Raw genomic sequence first — 19,327 nt, 5'->3', positions numbered from 1 at the left:
TTTACTTTCCAAGAATATTTTCATAGATATAAGCGATATTCAAATCAAGTTAACTAAAATCAGATAAATTAAGTAATGAAGTTTTTAAGCGTTTAAAGGAGGTGAGTATGGGGTAGATTCAGTTTTTTTTCCTTAAATTTATTTAATGCTTTAGAAGTAATGATGTTTTTTCATTTTACCTTAAAGTTTTGAATTTTACTAAAACTTTGTAGACATCATAAAAACTAAAGATTCCATTGAGTTACCTTTCGACGCCGTTAATTGAAAAAAGTTTAAGTTTATCTTAATCTTTTAGACTTTATGAACACTACGAGTAGACTAAAAACTAAAAAGATCATTTCGTTTTCGTTTAATAAACTCTACATTAATTTGACGATGTTAAAAAAACTTAATCAAAACTCTAATTTAAATATACACATGTCGACATTTCCAACGCAATATCGCGCGACCGTAATATGTCAGCCATTTTCTCGACTGTTCATAAAGCGAGCTGATTTGCTTGCAGTAGTTATTAAGCTAAGACAATTACATACAATTTAATTACGTACTATTCTGTGCTGCAGCAGAGCTACCATACCCGGTTTATAATGTTTATTTTTTCATTCTTTATTAAATTGCTGACGGATTAAGTCAAACAAAGATTATGAAAAAGCGTGCGATTGGTCTGAGTTGTTCGCAATGCATAATTTATCGTATTTATAGTATTGATTATTTTAATATTATCAGAATCCTAATAAAAACAACACAAAGTGACGTTTTTTAATAGTTTTCAACCGACTTCCAAAAGGAGGAGGTTATCAATTCGTCTGTATTTTTTTTTTTTTTTTTTTTTTTTTTTTATGTTTGTTACCTCATAACTTTTTACTGGGTGGACCGATTTTGATAATTTTTTTTTTGTTTGAAAGGTAGTGCTTCCCGTGGGGTCCCATTTTTTTTATTTTTTTTTCCGATGATGGTATCCATGTGAAAACGACATAAGTCTTAAATTTGCATTATGTATATGCGCGACAAATAGGTGAATAACTGAAAATCACGTTAACCAATTTTGATAATTCTTTTTTTATTATAAAATATATACTTCAAGGGTAATTTGGTGAAAGTTTGGTAAGATTCTGAGCACAGGATTTATGACAAAGTAACGGAACGGAACGGAACGGAACAATTCTGAGGAGCACGTTAGCGATACTCGGTCGAATCTTTTATTTATAGGTTATTTGGATATTTGAGTCACCTTCCGTAATGTGGTTATGTTGATGTAATTATCATAGTCGAATATTATAATCAACTAGCTACCCACCCCGGCTTCGCACGGGTGCAATACTGATACTAAATATACTACAGAATTTGTTTATATACGACATCACATCGCAAACTTCTAAAATTATCAGTGTTTCTTTACTATATTGTTCATGTATTATATACACAAACCTTCCTCTTGAATCACACTATCTTTTAAAAAAAACCGCATCAAAATCCGTTGCGTAGATTTAAAGATATAGGGACAGAGAAAGCGACTTTGTTTTATACTATGTAGTGATGGAACTCCTATACGGCTCGCAGTTAGGGTGCGATATGGGGCAGAATTTCTTACTATCTTTAATCAAATTTTGTGTATGTGATGTGATGTCATATGATGACGAAATATAGTTTGTCTTTTTCAAAGTTTTTTTGCTGAGTTCGATTACAGCTCTTTCGAGGGATCCTTGTAGTTTACGCCGCGTGACGTATTAAATCCGCTTTTTCGAAAGTCAATTTTTCCTTTATTCGCAAGGTTCCTTTGAAATTGTCCTCGAAGTAGTTTCTGACTCATATAAACGGAACGCTTAATCTATCCATATTAAAAAAAATTAGTTAGTCAACATCAGCTTCACTTAAAATCAAAAAATAAATAAAATTTTAACAAAAAGAAAAACCGACTGCAAACAAAACACTATTTTAAAACAAATGAATATGCACGAAAAAGTAAAAAAAATAATTGCGTATTCAACTTATTTTTTAGAGTCTTCCTAAGTTAAATGAAATGAAAAATATTAGACTACTTAAAAGTCGATTAACGATTATATCATGTAGATATAATTATTGTTATATTTGGAGTCGGTGTCAGCCACGGTGCCCTTGCCCCAACAATCAAAAGAAAGAAGCGATACGAGCCCCTTGATTGATCCAATTTTATTTATATATAACTATATTCTGAATCTGTAATAGCTTCAGCAGAAACAGCAGACGTGAAAGTTATTCTAAATATATATATAAATTCTAAAGTATTATAAGCTTCATCTTTTATTTATGTAGGCATAGGTATAATAACAATTGATTGAAGCCAAAATTGTTTAGTGAATAATATATAATATACTCACTGTAACCGACGATCCGGGTTCCCGGGTCCAGATCTAAGCAAACATCACTAATTTTTATGAGCTGAATAGAAGTGTAATTTATGAATTATCATTTGCTTGTGAAATAAGCTCCAAATATTTTCCTTGGTGGACGATTAGGTTTTTGTCCAATAGTGGAATATAACTGTAACTTTAATTTATCTTTCTAATAAACATATAACCAAACACAAAAATAATATGGTATAATTTACTGACTAAAATACGAACTGAAATGTAATACTATCTGAAATCATATCTACTAAATACACCCAAATTAGTTGCACATTTATTTTATAAATAATATTTTATGTAATTTAAACTATGTATACTATATGTACATATATTTATATACACCATTGGTATGTAGCTAGAAATACACGTAAGATTACATTTCTTTCGCGCTTTGTCAACTAAAACATCACAATTGAAGTTCTTAAGAGATTGCTTATAGTACAACGACCTTAGCGCTCGTACTGTGACTTCAGTTTTTAATCATTTTAATTTCTTGTTCATCCTATACGACGTATCGAACGAAACGAAAATATATACATATTTCTATACTCATACATAAAGTACTAGCTGACGCCCGCGGCTTCGCTGGCGTTTTAATGGGTTAATTGTCACGCGTTAGGCAAAAAAAGTAACCTTTGTCCTTCCTTGGAGTTTAAATTTGCTTCATAGCAAATTTCATCATATTCGATTCAGTGGTTTGGTAGTAAAAGGACGAAACACAGACAAACAGAGATAGAGATACTTTCACATTTATAATTTAGTACAAACAGGTAATTGAATGCTAGTTTTAACGTGATTGATTTCGATAGCCTGTTATTGATGATACAACATCAACCCTTGATCTACGAAGTAGGAGCAGTAACATTTCACAAGGAGTTATCACTCGACGTAGACAGTTGAGCTGAATCTTTACCTTCTTGATAGTAGGCTTTATGCTGCTTCCATCACGCTGTTCTAAATCAAGAACACGTGAATATAATATCATCTGGTGCGTGATATATTCACCACCATGAACTTGATTAAGCAATGGTTCATTATTAAGAAGCAAATTTTCCAAAAAAAAAAACAAAACAAAAATAAAGCTTAGCTGTAAATTACGAGCTAAATAAATGTTTGAACAAATTTCGAAAATAGCACAGCCGTCAACTATAAGTCGAAAATCGATGGTGTAGCGTCAACAGCGAACACTCCTAACCTGACAAATTGCTGAGCACCGATGTGAAGCAGAGATTTTCAAAGTTCTATATAATACATTCACTTTATAATAATGCCATTATAAGGACAGCAGCCAATCTAGTTTATCTTTTGTTTATTAATTAAGCCACAGCTTAAAGTAATTAAAACTTCATTAGTTTACAAATGGGAGTTAAATAATCAGATTATTTAGGGTTTCTATGAAAATTATAAAATGTCTATTTATATCTCTTACAGATACTCTAACTACTAATCAATAACGCTTATGGTTTAATACGGATAGTATGTCGATAGTATGTCGATAAGGTTTTACTATAGTTTAAATATTTAGTAAGGACAGTTCAGATAGGTAGATAGTTGCTGATACCAAAATTAAAACTCTAAAATGTTTAAACTTTACGATGAATGCTAATTTGTCACTGCAACCTCTTTTTAAAATTACACTATTAATTTCGGTATATTTGTATGAAGTTCCCGCCTACTACACAATATTAAATATCTTGTAATCACCTCTTATGGATCGACGATTCATCGTAATTTCTCAAGGCATATTCATAAATGTTACTTCAAAAAGCCGTACCTTAGAATCTATGTAATGTAACAAATTTGTATGTGTGTGTGTGTGTGTGTGTGTGTGTATGTAATTAATTATGATTCTCTTACAAGCAGAATTCCTCAGCAACATTTTCAATAGGTTATTCAATCAAAGTACATTATATAAACTGGCTTTTACGAACACATTGGAATCATAAGATTAATTAAATATGAAGCTAAGATTGGTTCGTGATGTAATTAGATTCTGGTACGTAGAGCAGGAAACAACTCAGGTATTAGTGTTTTAAAACACTACTTGAATATTTACTTAACTTAGTTATAAGTTAATCTCCTGTATCAAATCAAAAAACACTATAAACTTTTATTTTATGGAATAGGTTGACGGACGAGCATATGGTCCACATCATGGTAAGTCACCATCACCCATAGACAATGACGCTGTAAGTAATATTAACTATTCCTTACATCGTCAATGCGCCACCAACCTTGGAAACTAAGATGCTTTGTCACTTGTGCCTGTAGCTACACCGGCTAATTGACCCTTCAAACAGGAACACAACAATACTGCGTACTGTTGTTTAGCAGTAGAATATCTGATGTGTCAGTTGTACCAAACCAGGCGGGATTGCTCAAAGCCCTACCACCAAGTATACATTGTTTTATTTAGAAAATAAAACGTTGTTTTTCTTAAAGAAAGAAATAACAAAAGAAAAACAAATTTTCTTAAACTGTATTATTTTATTTACACTCCAATATACTTACATAACTTATTAAAAGTTATTAATATATATCTGTTTACATATATATAATTCTTATATTTTTTTTAATTATCGTTAGTTATTTATCTTATCACACATATAGTACATTATATATTTATTAAATTTAAACCCCTACAAAAAGGTTACAATGTTTTAATTCAAAAGTTGCAAGCATAAAATAAAAAAAAAGAAATGGTCTAGGTCATTCAATTCTCTATTGAAGTTTTGAGAATGCTTTAATAATGAATTTTGCACCATCAGATAGTAAGAGTTTCAAGTAATCAAGGGCTTAATTCCAAACGTTGCCTTTCAATAGCAGTGTTTGATCTAATCGAAGCTCCCAGCTGCCTTCTGAAACTGCTAGAGTCTAAATTAAAAATGAATTATTTTGCTGCAAATTAAAATGGAATTGTTATTTTTCTATTTTTAAAAAATTATGATGTTTTAATTTTTTATTTTGTAAGATGCTTAATAGCGAGAATATAAGTCTATTGAATTCAGAATAAGAAAAATATGACGGTATTTTTTTTATACTTGGGACAATTTTTTGGTAGAATTTATATCCTTATGACAAAATATAAGTTTTTCAACTCATATGTACAAAAAAGTTATACTTCGTTAAAAAGCGTAGGCAAACACTTACAACTTAGAAACAAGCGAAACTTTTAATTCTCCTCAACAGGGAATTAAAAACGGGTGACGAGATCTGCTATAAAAGCTACCAGACCAAAGCAGCAGTAACATCACGTACGGCCTGTGAATTATTCAGTGCTGGGCTAAGCCTTTCTCTCCTTTTGAAGAGAAGCTAAGAAGCATATTCCACCACGCTGCTCCAATGCGGATTGGTGGAATCACTTGTGGCAATTTCGAGGATATTAAATTTGTGCAGGTTTTCTCATGATCTTATTCCTTTACCACCGAACATGAGGTGAATTATAAACACAAATTAATCACAGGAAAATCCAACAGCGCTTGCCTGGGTTTGAACCCGCTATCATCGGTTATGGTGTACGGGTTCTAACCACTACGCAATCTCGGCTCTTAAGGATCAGTAAAGCTTTAGATTACATTAGTATTCAGACAATGTAATTAAATATTTTAAGATAGATGTTTCATTGCAGTTTAAAAAACCGAGAAAGGAATACACGATTAGATGAGTGAAATACGATTTAATAGGTGATTCTTCAATTTTCATATTGAATAACCAGCGTGCAGGATGTAGCGAGCAGGTGCGCTGGGAATGCCATTAGGTGATATTGCGTGCTCTCGCCTACGTCGGAATAAGAATTCACATTTTATTCATTTCTGTTTATGAAATGAAAAGATTGTGACGTATTAGTGATTCATATTTTACGTTTTTTTTTCAAGCTTTAACTAGCGACCCGCACCGGCTTCGCACGGCCCCTGAAACCAGTTATACCACAGAATTTATATCACTTTAGAAACTTCCTAAATTATCGTTGTTTCTTTATTATTTTGTCATTGTATTTCATACAAAAATCTTCCTCTCGAATCACTCTATCTATTAAAAGAAATCGCATCAAAATCCGTCACGTAAAATGAAAATCTAAGCATACATAGGGACAGATAGAGTTGTCTTGTATGAAGCTGTAATGATTCCAACATCCATATTTAAATGACCCCTCTGTGCTCTTCGCCTCTAAGTTCACCTCTTGTCTTTGACAATATTATATTATATGGATGTCAGAATTCTTTTTATACAATATTCAGGGTTATCCTTGGTACATATGTGTGTGTAGACTTTAGCAAATACCAGATTAATAAAAATATACTAATAAAACACAATCCCATAACGTGACAATCTATACACTCGTATGATTCATTAAAGTTTTATTGTAAATTAACTTAAATATTATGATGTCGGAAAAAAAAAAACATATCGAGTGAGAACTTTAGAACTAGCGCGTACTGGTAACTTTTGTCACGGTGACTGTTTCGTCACTCTTGTCAAAGTCACCGTGACAAAAGTTACCAGTGCGCACTAGTGCTTACTGTCATTCGCCACTTGAACCCATAGAATCAGAGGATATAAACATTTTTATACTCTTTTATTCGAGCGAACCCAGGACGGCTTGCTAGTAATGTTATAACTTTATAAGCATATAATCTAATTTAGTACTAAATAGATTATAAATCACAAAATTTGATTATATTCCATTTTACGAAATTAAATTCGGTTAACAGAATATTTTCAATCTCATCTTTCATCTTTTTTAATAAAGCCTACATATGAAAACCGCCGAGTGTTGATTAGACTGACTTGCGTGATTTCCCAGAGAGGATCGTCGGAATAAATCCCTTGAAATGTCAATACCAGACAGATATTTTAATATTTCTATCTGCAAATTAAAAAGGAAAACTGATTTAGGAATACATTGAGAAAAACGACAATACGTACGTACTTTAATTAATTTTTATTATACACCTATTTCATAGTTAAGTATTATGAGTATGAATAGATAATACGAATTTTAAATTAATTTTTACTGCTTTTGAAATCAAAATGAAAAAGTCTCAATGACTTATTCATTTTGATTTCAAAATATTATCATATTATAGCGTAACCTCAAAACTAGGTTTTTTTTATGTATAACAGGTAGACAGACGGATAAATGTGTCACTGATGGTACACGGTCACGACTGCCCATATACATTGACTCCATAATAAATAACTTCCATTTCATATATCACACCAATGAACCACCCTTGTGCCTGTAGTTATATTGGCTCAGTCACTGGAATAGGTGGTACCTACCCAGACGGGCTTGCACCTACGACCTACAAATAAGTAAAAAGTAATAGTAAGCTATGACAATGATAACGCATGGTGTTTGTCTAGGTTTGGTTAACTGAAGATTGTTAAATCTTCGGAAAAGATTCACCCCTTCAAACTTCTGAAAAATCAAAGCTGCTTTTCTTTTTTTAAATTATTCAAAAATAATTAGTGTGTAATTAAAATGCGAAAGAATATTATTTAAATCGTAACTATCGTCGATTCGTAAAAGTACGAGGCAAAGATAGTAATATATACAGCCTTATTAAAACACAACACATGCATAAGCAAGGATACACATAAGTACATACGAGTACGTATATATTTATGCTCACGTTTCATTTCCCCTACAGCTGTATATATTTATTTCACAAGTTGACGGCTGTGTGATGCAGTTAATTCAGACCGAGACAGCATAAAATATTTCAGTCATTACAGAGTAAGCTTGCTACTTTGTTTTTTACTGTCACAAAAGAGTCTGGCTTCAAAAAGAAAGCTCACTTAGCTACCTCGTTTCATTGTTAGGAGGTGTCTGATTAGATTTCAGTGTGGTTTAAGTTATGAATAATTGATGGATATAACGCTAATTATATTCAAAGATATAAATGAGTTTTTAATAGATTTTCCATTCAAAAACAAAGTAATACCTTTTTTTTCATTTAAAAATAAATTCAATTAGACTAAAGGATTGATGGATGATATACCACTGTTTTATGTTTACTTGTATAAATTCAACAGCCCGACAAAGTCGTTGTACATAAGCTCAGTACGATTTATTTTATTTAAATTTGATTCCTTACAAACTGTGTAGTTGTAATAACGACGATCTCCGTGGTCGAGTAGTGTGTGTGACGTGGTAATAAAAAAATAATAATAACAGAAATTCCTTTCTATAGCATTCTGTATCAGTCAATCTTTAGAAACAGTAATACATGAGCCAGTAGTACAACTTTTCAATTAAATATTATTTAAACAAAATATCGAATAAATTAAATAAAAACGACTTAAGACACACTTTCAGGAACATTTATTTTCTATGTCAGACGATTTTTAAAGGTGAGCTTGGTAAACATTTCCTATTTCTAAATTAAGCTTGTTTCGGAATTTAATACCGCTTAAATTGACTAAATTAGAAAGAAAATATAATTTGAAATTCAATTTAAACGCAGTAATGTAAATTGTGGCTTTAAATAGACTGAATACGATTATTCTGATGAACTCAGATGAGTTCGTGATATTATAATAAGATACGATAAAAATGATCTTGATAATATAAATACAATTACGAAATCAATACACATAATAAAATTACCATCTAAAGTAGAAAGAAAAGCAGTTGAACAAATCATTCACTATTACATATACTTTTTAAATCTAAAATTGATTATCTATACCAATATTGTAAAAAGGTAATGTTGTTTGTTTGTCTGTAGGGCGTCATCTTCGGAACTAATGTACCAAATTAAAAGAAATCGCTAGTAAAAAGCAATATTATTTCTAAGTGCTCTAGAGTGTAAATTATATTGATATCTTGTAATTTTCTTTATTAATAATTTGCACAAATGAGAAGCCAAAACGAGCCATTATGAAAATAAAAATGAAGTACTTATAAATTGAGCTGAGATGGCCCAGTGGTTAGAACACGTGCATCCTAACCGATGATTGCGGGTTCAAACCCAGACAAGCACCACTATATGTGCTTAATTTGTGTTTATAATTCATCTCGTGCTCGGCGGTCAAGGAAAACATCGTGAGGAAACCTGCATATGTCTAATTTCATCGAAATTCTGCCATATGTGCATTCCACCAACCCGTATTGGAACAGCGTGGTGGAATATTATCCAAACCCTCTCCTTAATGGAAAAGGAGGCCTTATCCCAGCAGTGGGAAATTTACAAGCTGTTACTTTACTTACTTTTATAATTTTTCAATGTAACATACATTATATAAATATTCCAGAACAACATAAAATAACTTATTAAGCTATTAGCAATCTCGCATCTCGTGGCTCCAACGAGCAATGAAAGAGTATTGTTTACGTCTACGATTATTTACGGGGCATTGTATAGCGGGCTATTGTCCTGTTAATGAGCGATCTGAAACCACGCACGATGCCATATTTAGCCCCGACTGGACTGAGATGATTTTATAACCTGCCCTTTAGAACTAGCTACAAACATATAGTTACTTGGAGTTATGTGTGTAACCATAGAGTAATTAAATAATTCCGCTGGCTCCTCTAGTAATTTATAAGTCTGCAAATTGTAGTACTTGTTACTTATGTCAGCATCATATTTCTACTTGGTAGCGTTCCTCGATAAATTACATATGGTTGTTTTTGTTACCAGACTGCATTGCATACTTACTATATATTTTATAATAAAAATAGAAGTATAACCTGTTAAATAAATTACGAAAAATATTGCTAATACATACATACCTTTAGGTAAATAATGAGTTTGGTCATATTTGTTAGGTAGGTTAAATCTTTATGAAAATTTTTAATAGAATGTTCAGTTAAGTCTAAACTAATTTTACAATATTATTTGATAAGATATTTATTGATTTATAATTGTTACGAAACAGCAAAACCTAATATTGTGCTAGTATTAAACGTATTATATATAATACGACTAATATAGTGAAATTATTGACTATTTTAATACACATAGTTACACAGAGCTAGTGGTAGAGGCGTAGCCGTTACACGTAGACCAGATGAAACGTGAGTAAAGATTGTGCGTTCAAACACGGCGAACAAATCTCAATTATCAGTATATTCGTTTGAATTATCTGTACTTATAATATCATAAGCGTCAGTTAAAGAAAATATCGTTGCAAAACGTACGTTCGTCGCACATCCCAATCCATAATGAAGTATGGGGAAATAAACTCTAAAACGTAATTCAAAATAATATAAGGCTTTGATCCAGTAGGGGAATATTGTTTAAGTTGACTGTACCTATGACGTCACTGACCTCGAAAAAGATAAATTAGACACGTCAATATATTAATACGCTTTTTGTAGTAAAAAGTGACAATTAATTTTTCAATATTCACTCTTAATTGATCTTTTAATATACCCCTAAGAGGTAATGAATACTAAATTTATTTAAGTTCAAGAAAACCTGCGTTATTTTCCCTTATTAAAAATTTAAAATAGTCCGCTATCACGAAGTGAAATTTGAAATTTAAAAACTTTGGTTAAAAAAAACAGACATTAATGGCGCTTAACGTTGCAACGGAGGCTTGAATGGAGGCAATCAGTGTTCCGGCAGATTGGAGACTCTACTTACTGCTTTTATACAGTAGACCTTATATAATCATTCGTAGATCTTAATACTTTAGAAATAGAAGTTATTTTACAACAAAAATATCCTGATGTCTACCACAGTACGGAGTCACTACTGTTCTGGGTTGCAACAATACAAAATTTCAAATGTGAATGATTATTTTTTTCTTAGAAATTCTAGTTACAAATCTAAATTAATTCCCTTAGGTCGGTGACTTTTTTCAGTCAGCATTGTATAATATATTATCAATATAAAAATAACCTAATAATAGCTAATTTGTTGAACAACACGTTCAGTAATCAAATACTGTAATTGTTTAATAAACTAGTTACCTGTTTGGCTATTCCGTAACAAGAAACACGAAACTGTCCGCAGAACACCAGCTCGAAATATCAAATGTGATGTACGACATTGACTATAATAATTATAAAATTAATATGAAATACGTATCAAAATGGCGTACCACTGTGAGTCGGCTGTCAGCATTCCACGAATGAGTTTCGAAGCGAGTTGTCCCGATATCAACATAAAATTAAACCAATTTATAGAAAAGCATTTAAATAAATTATCAAGTAAAATTAATCAAAAATGTCATATTACATTGGCTATAATTATATTTATATGCATAGCTGATTCGAGATGGCCCAGTGGTTAGAACGCGTGCATTTTAACCGATGATTGCGGGTCCAAAACCAGGCAAGCACCGTTGATTCATGTGCTTAATTTGTCTTTATAATTCATCTCGTGCTCAGCAGTGAAGGAAAACATCGTGAGGAAACCTGTATATGACAAATTTCATAGAAATTCTGCCACATGTGTATTCCACCAACCCGCATTAGAACAGCGTGGTGGAATATGTTCCAAACCTTCTCCTCCAAGGGAGAGGAGGCGTTTAGCCCAGCAGGGGCAATTTACAGGCTGTTGTTGTTGTTGTATGTATAGCTAATTTTATCGCTAACTTTTTACGGACACTTTAAAGATCGACAAATCGTTTATCAATGCTTTCGTACATCTGTTATGATTTACGAAGTTCTCGATTTGAAACTACAATTTATCTCTGAACACGGCGCCATCGTAAACACTGTCTCAATAAATATGCAACATATAAATATGATCCAAAGCCTATATGCATTCCGAAACTATAAACTAAAATTTGAAATTCTCACATGATATTTTACGTAAATCCGGTAAATAATAACAAAGAGATTTATAAAGGTACTAGTAGTCGTAGTAATGTTGGTTGTCATGTGTGAGGCAAAAAGGTAGCCTATGTCCTGTCTTTCTTGGAGTTCAAGTTTGCGTCATACTGAATTTCATCAAATTCGGTTCAAAGGTTTGGTTAGCAGCGACAGACAGTCAGAGGTTCCATTTATAATATTAATATAGATAATTAATAAGTAGTCATCACGCGCGTAAATTAAGAATTCTAACCTATACTGTTTTGAAACAACGAGATGTATAAACAGTCACCAATCAAATTATCTCCCCCAGTGTGCTTATATGTCGTATGTCAAAATGTCGTTTATATTAAGATTCATTGACTTAAAACACAAATTCACTATTTATCTATATAATACATTTAATTCATTATTTATTGACATATTTGTACAATATATATTATTAATAAAAATAAACCTCTTCTTCTCGCTCACTCTCTCCTTTACTATTAAAGAAGAAATGAAATAAAACATACATAGAATAATAAATATCTCTGAACATAAATAATAATTCACTTCTCTTCAAAATATATTAACTTGTACCCACAAATCAGATATAGAATAAACGTCTTGTAACGTGTCAGCCTCGCCTAGAGCATTCCCTTTACTGTCACAATTCATTATAACACAATTAGACAAAGATGACAGTTGAAAGTCTGCATTATGTAGTCGGAGAAGTCAACCCGCTTTTCCACTAAATGTTCAGCGACGTTTAGCTCTTAACGTAATCCATCCAACCGAGTCAAGTCTTGTTATGAAAATGAAAATTAGATACTATTTTATTAGAAACATTTTTTTTACGTAATTGTAATTTTTACCTTCCAATGAATTCGAAAATAGAATTATTAAAATAAAAAAAAAGTGTTTAATATTTTCTGTTAGAGATTTAGTGATTGTAATTTTTACCTTTGTCAATAAATTTGAAAATAGAATTCTTACAATTAGAAACAAAAAGGTTTATTATTTTCTCTGAGACTTACTCGTCATTCGTGTTGTTAATTCATGTTGAAATTATCAAAATGCGATAAACCTCGCACCCGGTGGATTCTTAGCTCTATATATAGAGATGAGGGCGGTTGTCGCGAAATTAAACGGAAATCGAAAGCTGCGGCTTGCGGCAGAACGACCTATCTATAGATACTATAGATGTACATCTGAGATACCTGTCTGTCTGATATTATCAACATAACTTAGAATAACTTTGAAATTACATAAATTATGTAAATTTATGAGTGCTTTCAATTTATTAATTTTCAATTTATTTTGTTAAGGTAGCGCCACATTATTGGAAAACATTGGGACTGCAGCATATATCCTTTCCAAAAAGATTGTAACAAAAAGTTCTTATATTACTGAGTTTGATATAGGCGTTTATATATTATTGATTTGTATTATATGAAGAATTAAAAAGATAACGTCAACGTAAATAAACTTACCCTACACATAGGTCGAACATGAAACTATTTGCAAAACATTTTACAACAACTTCAGCGAAGGTAACGACTAACGCTTTGTAAGTGCTATTAGACCCGATCCCTTTTTTACCCATTCCCTCCACTAATGTATCCCTTGAGATTAAAAGAACTATCGGCTTAAATAGTCTTGACCTATTTTTCGGATACAAATTTATCGACACGTAACTTTACGTGTATTTCGATATTGTATTCGTTTATTTAATAACAGTTGATTGTAAGTGACTAGTAAGATTAGTTATTTTATTGTTTTAAAATAACTATTCTAAAATAACATACACAATGTTTTCACAAATACCAGCTGCATCATAAAAACTGATTTAAATCGAATCTGTCAATATTCTTGAGATTCCAAATTTTAAAATTTTGTGATCCCAATAATTAGAATATGCATTTTTGATATTTATGCATGTTTTTTTATTCAAATCTGGTCTTTTTCTTTCGTAAAATATAATTTACGAACATTTCGATGGATATAATTTATAATTTAATATAAATTTTAAATTAACATGGTTATTTTTATTACTAAAGTTATTAATTGCGGGATATTTACCATGTTTTTTATTTTTATATCTTAAAATAAAAAAATAATCATTAGTGGATAATGTCGAAATATCAAGCTCCACCGATTATTATTATTTTGTATTATATTAATAATATAATATATTTAATATATATTAATTAATAAAAAATGAATAAAAAATTTAAAATTCGAATTTCGAATTTCATTTGTTGAAGGTATAATTTAAATTTTATAAAACAAAAATCTAATTTCTACATGATAAAGGTGAAAATTCCTTCAGCCTAACCTTTAGATTTCATTATGGCATTATAAATCGACCAAAGTGCTCTCACAATGAAAATCTTTACAATTATGTGATAATGGATCTTTTGTCTCTATTCTCTTTTGTTGACAAAGTTATTGTAATCAAGAATATTAAGCCCAGTTAGGTATTTACGAGTTGATGTGGTCGATTCTGAGTGGATATAAAGTTTTATGACATGCGGTTACTAAATTCTTTCCGGACATTCAATTTTATTATAATGGTGTAGTTTATTGCCATTTAACAGCATTTTTTGTAATAAAAATACATTAGCAATTATCGCACTGCTATTTTCTATTCTGATACAATAATTATCTGTGAATAAAAAAAAAGAAAAGCAACTGTCAACTTTTTGAAATTAGAATTGTAATTCTGACAGATCGACCACACACGTTCGGTTTCCGAGTCTATTCTTGTATTCTTCTATTGGGTTTCTCGACTGGAAAAAACATGGAAATATTGCTATCTTTATACAAAACGTCACAGTGAGCTAACAACCCTTCGTACATTGAGTAACAATTATACAACTACATTACATTATTGAGAAATGATCTGTTGTTTAATTCTTTGATTAAATATTCTTTTATATATATGTATATTTTTTTTTATTCGTTTTTTATAACAATAATATTAAAAACTTTGTAATTTGTTTTTATTGGTCGAACAAACGAATCTAGTGTAAAATTAAAAAAAAAAATCTAAATAATAATTTATATATTCATAAAAAAATTGTTTTAATATTATCACATATCATCAGCTTAATCAATTACTATAGACTATATAAAACTATTTTCATTATATACTATACTAATTATTATTAAATTTGTCTTCTATATACTAGCGACCCTTGTCTTGTCTTGTCTAATTATATGTTTGTCTTGTCTATTTAGTTATATACTTGTCTATTATGTACAAAACCTTCCTCTCCAATTAGTCTATCTATTATGAAATACCGCATCAAAATCCGTTGCGTAATTTTAAAGCAGACATAGGGACAGATAGCGGTAAGCGATTTTATTTTATACTATGTATTTAATGATGATATACCTGTAATAAGTAGTGAGTAGGTTATCATAGTTTATTGGTTTCTATAGTACCATGGTTGGTCACAGTGCGCCCATTCACGATGTAAGGATAAGTTTAAATTTTTACGATCATCAGGGGACCCATTTGCCATTCCACTAACAGATATTTTAAATTTATATAAACATACAAAAGAGCCGCGATGGTTCAGTGGTTAGAACGCGTGCATTTCAACCGATGATTGTGTGTTCAAATCCAGGCAAGCAACACTGAATATTCATGTGCTTATTTTGTGTTTTCGTGAGGAAAACTGCAGGTGTCTAATTTCATAGAAATTCTGCCACATTTGTGTTCCATTTACCCGTATTGGAACAGCTTGGTGGAATATGTTCCAATGATTTTCCTCAAAGGGAGATGAGGGCTTAGCCCAGCTGTGGGAAATTAACAGCCTGTTGTTGTTGTGTTTTTGTAGTATGTGTACATATTAGTAAACTATTGAAATAAAAAATAAATGTTCTAACGTACGGTATGTAGGCACCAAGTTACTCTTATCGTACAGTGGCGATATTGTCATTGCGAAATACTCGTAAAAGCATAGCAGTCCCGACAACCAAGCCAAAGTGTCGTTTGCAAAACGTGCGTTGTACTGAGCGGTTTCATAGAATGAATGAACGAAAAAAATGAACCGTTCATAGAAATATTTAGCAGACTGATTTATTTCACATTGCTTTTTGTTTAAATTTAGAATGTTTCTTTAATATGAAGCATTACTTTTATTGACTGCCAGTTCGAATCTAAACATCTTAGACATGAGGAAAACTAGAAAAACTAAAAAGCGCATTTATATTGTTATGCGTTAGATATAAGGCAACCAAATATAAGAGCAAATTTTTTTTTTTTTTAATTCACATTTTCAATAATTTTTCTTTCATTACAGCAGTACGGGCTACACCAGAGCCACGGAGGTCCCCGGTTATCATAGAACCGCCACACCATGTCGAGTTCACGAACGACACTGGGACCACACTCACGTGTTCTACGAAAGGACAGTTTCAGGTAAAACAATCACTACTAAATAAATTATTCAGTGAAATAAACGCGCAGACATACTATATTACTTACTTTAAAACATATATGAACGTTGTTGCCTAGGATCACCAATGTCTCAAACATTGCACTTGTCATTATCATTTTCTTTTTCTCATTAATCATTTCATCATTTGATGACATAAAAAATGAAAGAAAAAATATCTTTATCATTTTATATCTTAAATAAACTCATTTGAACTAAATGCAGTTGTCATCTAAATTCAAAAATATTTGCGTAGTCAATACAATTTTTTATTAACTTTTGGAATCCTTAAAAACTGAATGGTATCTTCCAAAAACCTATAGCAAATATTAAATATCAGCATTGAAGCATCTGTGGCGTTGCAATGAATAGTATTCCACAGTTAATAATTATAAGACAAAACCCTCCGCATGATACAGAGAGATAAAAAAGTATATGTGACGCTTATTGATTTTGGTGTCATTCTTGAGTGACACTAGGAATCTTTATCAAATAGTACGGAAAAGATGGCGGTTTATTTATTACATTCGAAGGATGCTGTAACTATATTTATTAAAAAATGGCAGTACAGAAAATCCAAAAAAATTCTTCAATATAATCAGACATTCTGCCGCCAAAAAGCAATACTTATTATGGTGTTCTTCCGGTTTGAAGGGTGAATAAACTAGTATATGTAACACGGCCACAGGGGACACAGCATCTTTGCAATCCGCCACCAACTTTCGGAAGGTTGGCGATGGATTGATTATGTATTGCTAATATAACTTACAGCGCCAATATTTATGGGCTGTGGTGACCACTTATCAGATAGCACATTTACCCATCCTTACTATATCATATGATTACTATATTTAAAAAACGTGTTTATCGTATAATAACTAGAATTGGTAATTCTTACAAACTGTATTTAGAACTTAATTACTTCGGGCTTAGATTTACTTTTACAAAAAGAAAAATAAAATCGATATAGTTAATAAATTATTAAATTACATAAACTAATTACAAAAACAAACAGAACAATTATATTTATTATAGGTTCCGTCGGTTTTTTCCTATCTTTAAATTTAGAACCTTATATTACAAAGTATTAAGCATATTAATAACTTTATTTTCATATGAGAAACCCCACATGTGTTTCCACCAATCCGAATTAAAGCAGAGTCGTGTGACCTTCTAACATTGTTTTCGAAGAGAAGGCTGTAGCCCAGCAATGGGATATTTACAGGCTTTACTTACAATAAAGAATGCTATAATTGTTTTGTAGAAATCAAACATTGGAGAAACACGGAAAGTCCGTGGAAATATGGTTTTAGAATGAAGCGAAATTCAATCTCATTTCCGCGTAAACAGACAGTTCCAAGTTCTTTGAAAATAAGGCTTATAATCTTTACCTTCGTACAATCAATTGAAAATGTAATTCTAGTCTATATAGCGCTTAAACGCACTTTCATCGGCATATTTTAATATATCGCGGGTACGGCATATACTCGTAATTATATAAGTAATGAAAGGGCTATAACAACATTAGTAATTTAGTGTCAATAAACGGATAGTAAAAATCTGTAATTGTGTGCGTTGAGTAAACACACATGCATAAGCAAACATTAATTAAACCTTTAACAGCAACGGACAATAAAATTTATAAATGTGTATGTGTGTTGAGATAGTAACAGACTGTACACTTCCCACTGCTGAGATAAGGCGTCCTCTTCCATTAATGAGAGGGGTTGGAACATATTCCACCACGCTGTTCCAATGCGGGTTTGTGTAATGCATATGTGGCAGATTTCGAAGAAATTAGACACATGCAGGTTTCCTCACGATGTTTTCCTTCACCGCCGAGCACGGGATGAATTATAAACACAAATTAAGCACATATATATAGTGGTGCTTGCCTGGGTTTGAACCCGCAATCATCGGTTTAGATGCACGCGTTGTAACCACTGGGCCATCTCAGTGTTGAGATAAAATTATTTAATGGTACGTACGCTATAACCGATAACGTAATGGAATTTAATTGAAAAACGATACGTTAAGATATTACTTGATGATCTATGTTAGGAATTCAGTATCCAATATCTGTGAGCGTTACGTAAAAAAAATAAAAGAACTCTCGAGCTCTAAGTAATATTCTGCAATTTGTTTCCACCCTCACAATTGGAGCGAGAAAGAGGAAACAAACGTATAAAATCGAATAAAAAGTATTTTTTCTCGTGACGCAATAACAATAATAATCTGTTGAGTGAATATACGGTACTTTGTGTTATTTATCGTTTTTTATAAAACTATCGAACGAAAATGCTTTGGAGCTTTCTTTTTAGCTATAGGCATTTGTTTTTTAGATATTTTTAATTAAAGTTTATTTGAAATGACCGACTCCAAGATCGCTATACGTAAAAAGTTTTCTTTATTTAAGAAGTAACTTAATAGTCAAAGTAGGGCTACCCTTGATGTTTATAAAATGTTATCTAACAAGTTTGCTCTAAATCCAAAATTAAATTAAAATTAAAATAGTATATATAAGAGAGTATTATGACCTTTTTGAAAAAACAATGAGAACGTGAAGCATGCGGTCGCTTGGCTGAACACGAATTGTATTATAAGAAACCTTACTATGATAAAAAAAAAAAAACAGAAATTAAGGAATATTTGTCCATCTGAAATAGCATGATTATTCGAAAAATTCAGATACATTTTATCGTGTAGTCGTTTATACAGATACTAGTTGTCACCCGCGG

The 19,327-nt window shown here is 31.4% G+C and overlaps 1 protein-coding gene across 1 annotated transcript in view; it reads left to right on the top strand.

The window, feature by feature from the left end:
- LOC124537168 (Down syndrome cell adhesion molecule-like protein Dscam2) overlaps positions 1–19,327 on the top strand; it is a 253,873-nt gene that overhangs the window by 142,283 nt on the left and 92,263 nt on the right. Inside the window, exon 3 of the mRNA XM_047113890.1 lies at positions 16,455–16,573. Coding sequence (XP_046969846.1) covers positions 16,455–16,573 — 119 coding nt within the window. The remainder of the gene's footprint in view (positions 1–16,454; positions 16,574–19,327) is intronic.

This window comes from Vanessa cardui, chromosome 18 (genome assembly GCF_905220365.1).
Source record: "Vanessa cardui chromosome 18, ilVanCard2.1, whole genome shotgun sequence".
Taxonomy (NCBI): Eukaryota; Metazoa; Arthropoda; class Insecta; order Lepidoptera; family Nymphalidae; genus Vanessa; species Vanessa cardui.
This window is presented reverse-complemented; position numbering and strand designations above follow the sequence as displayed.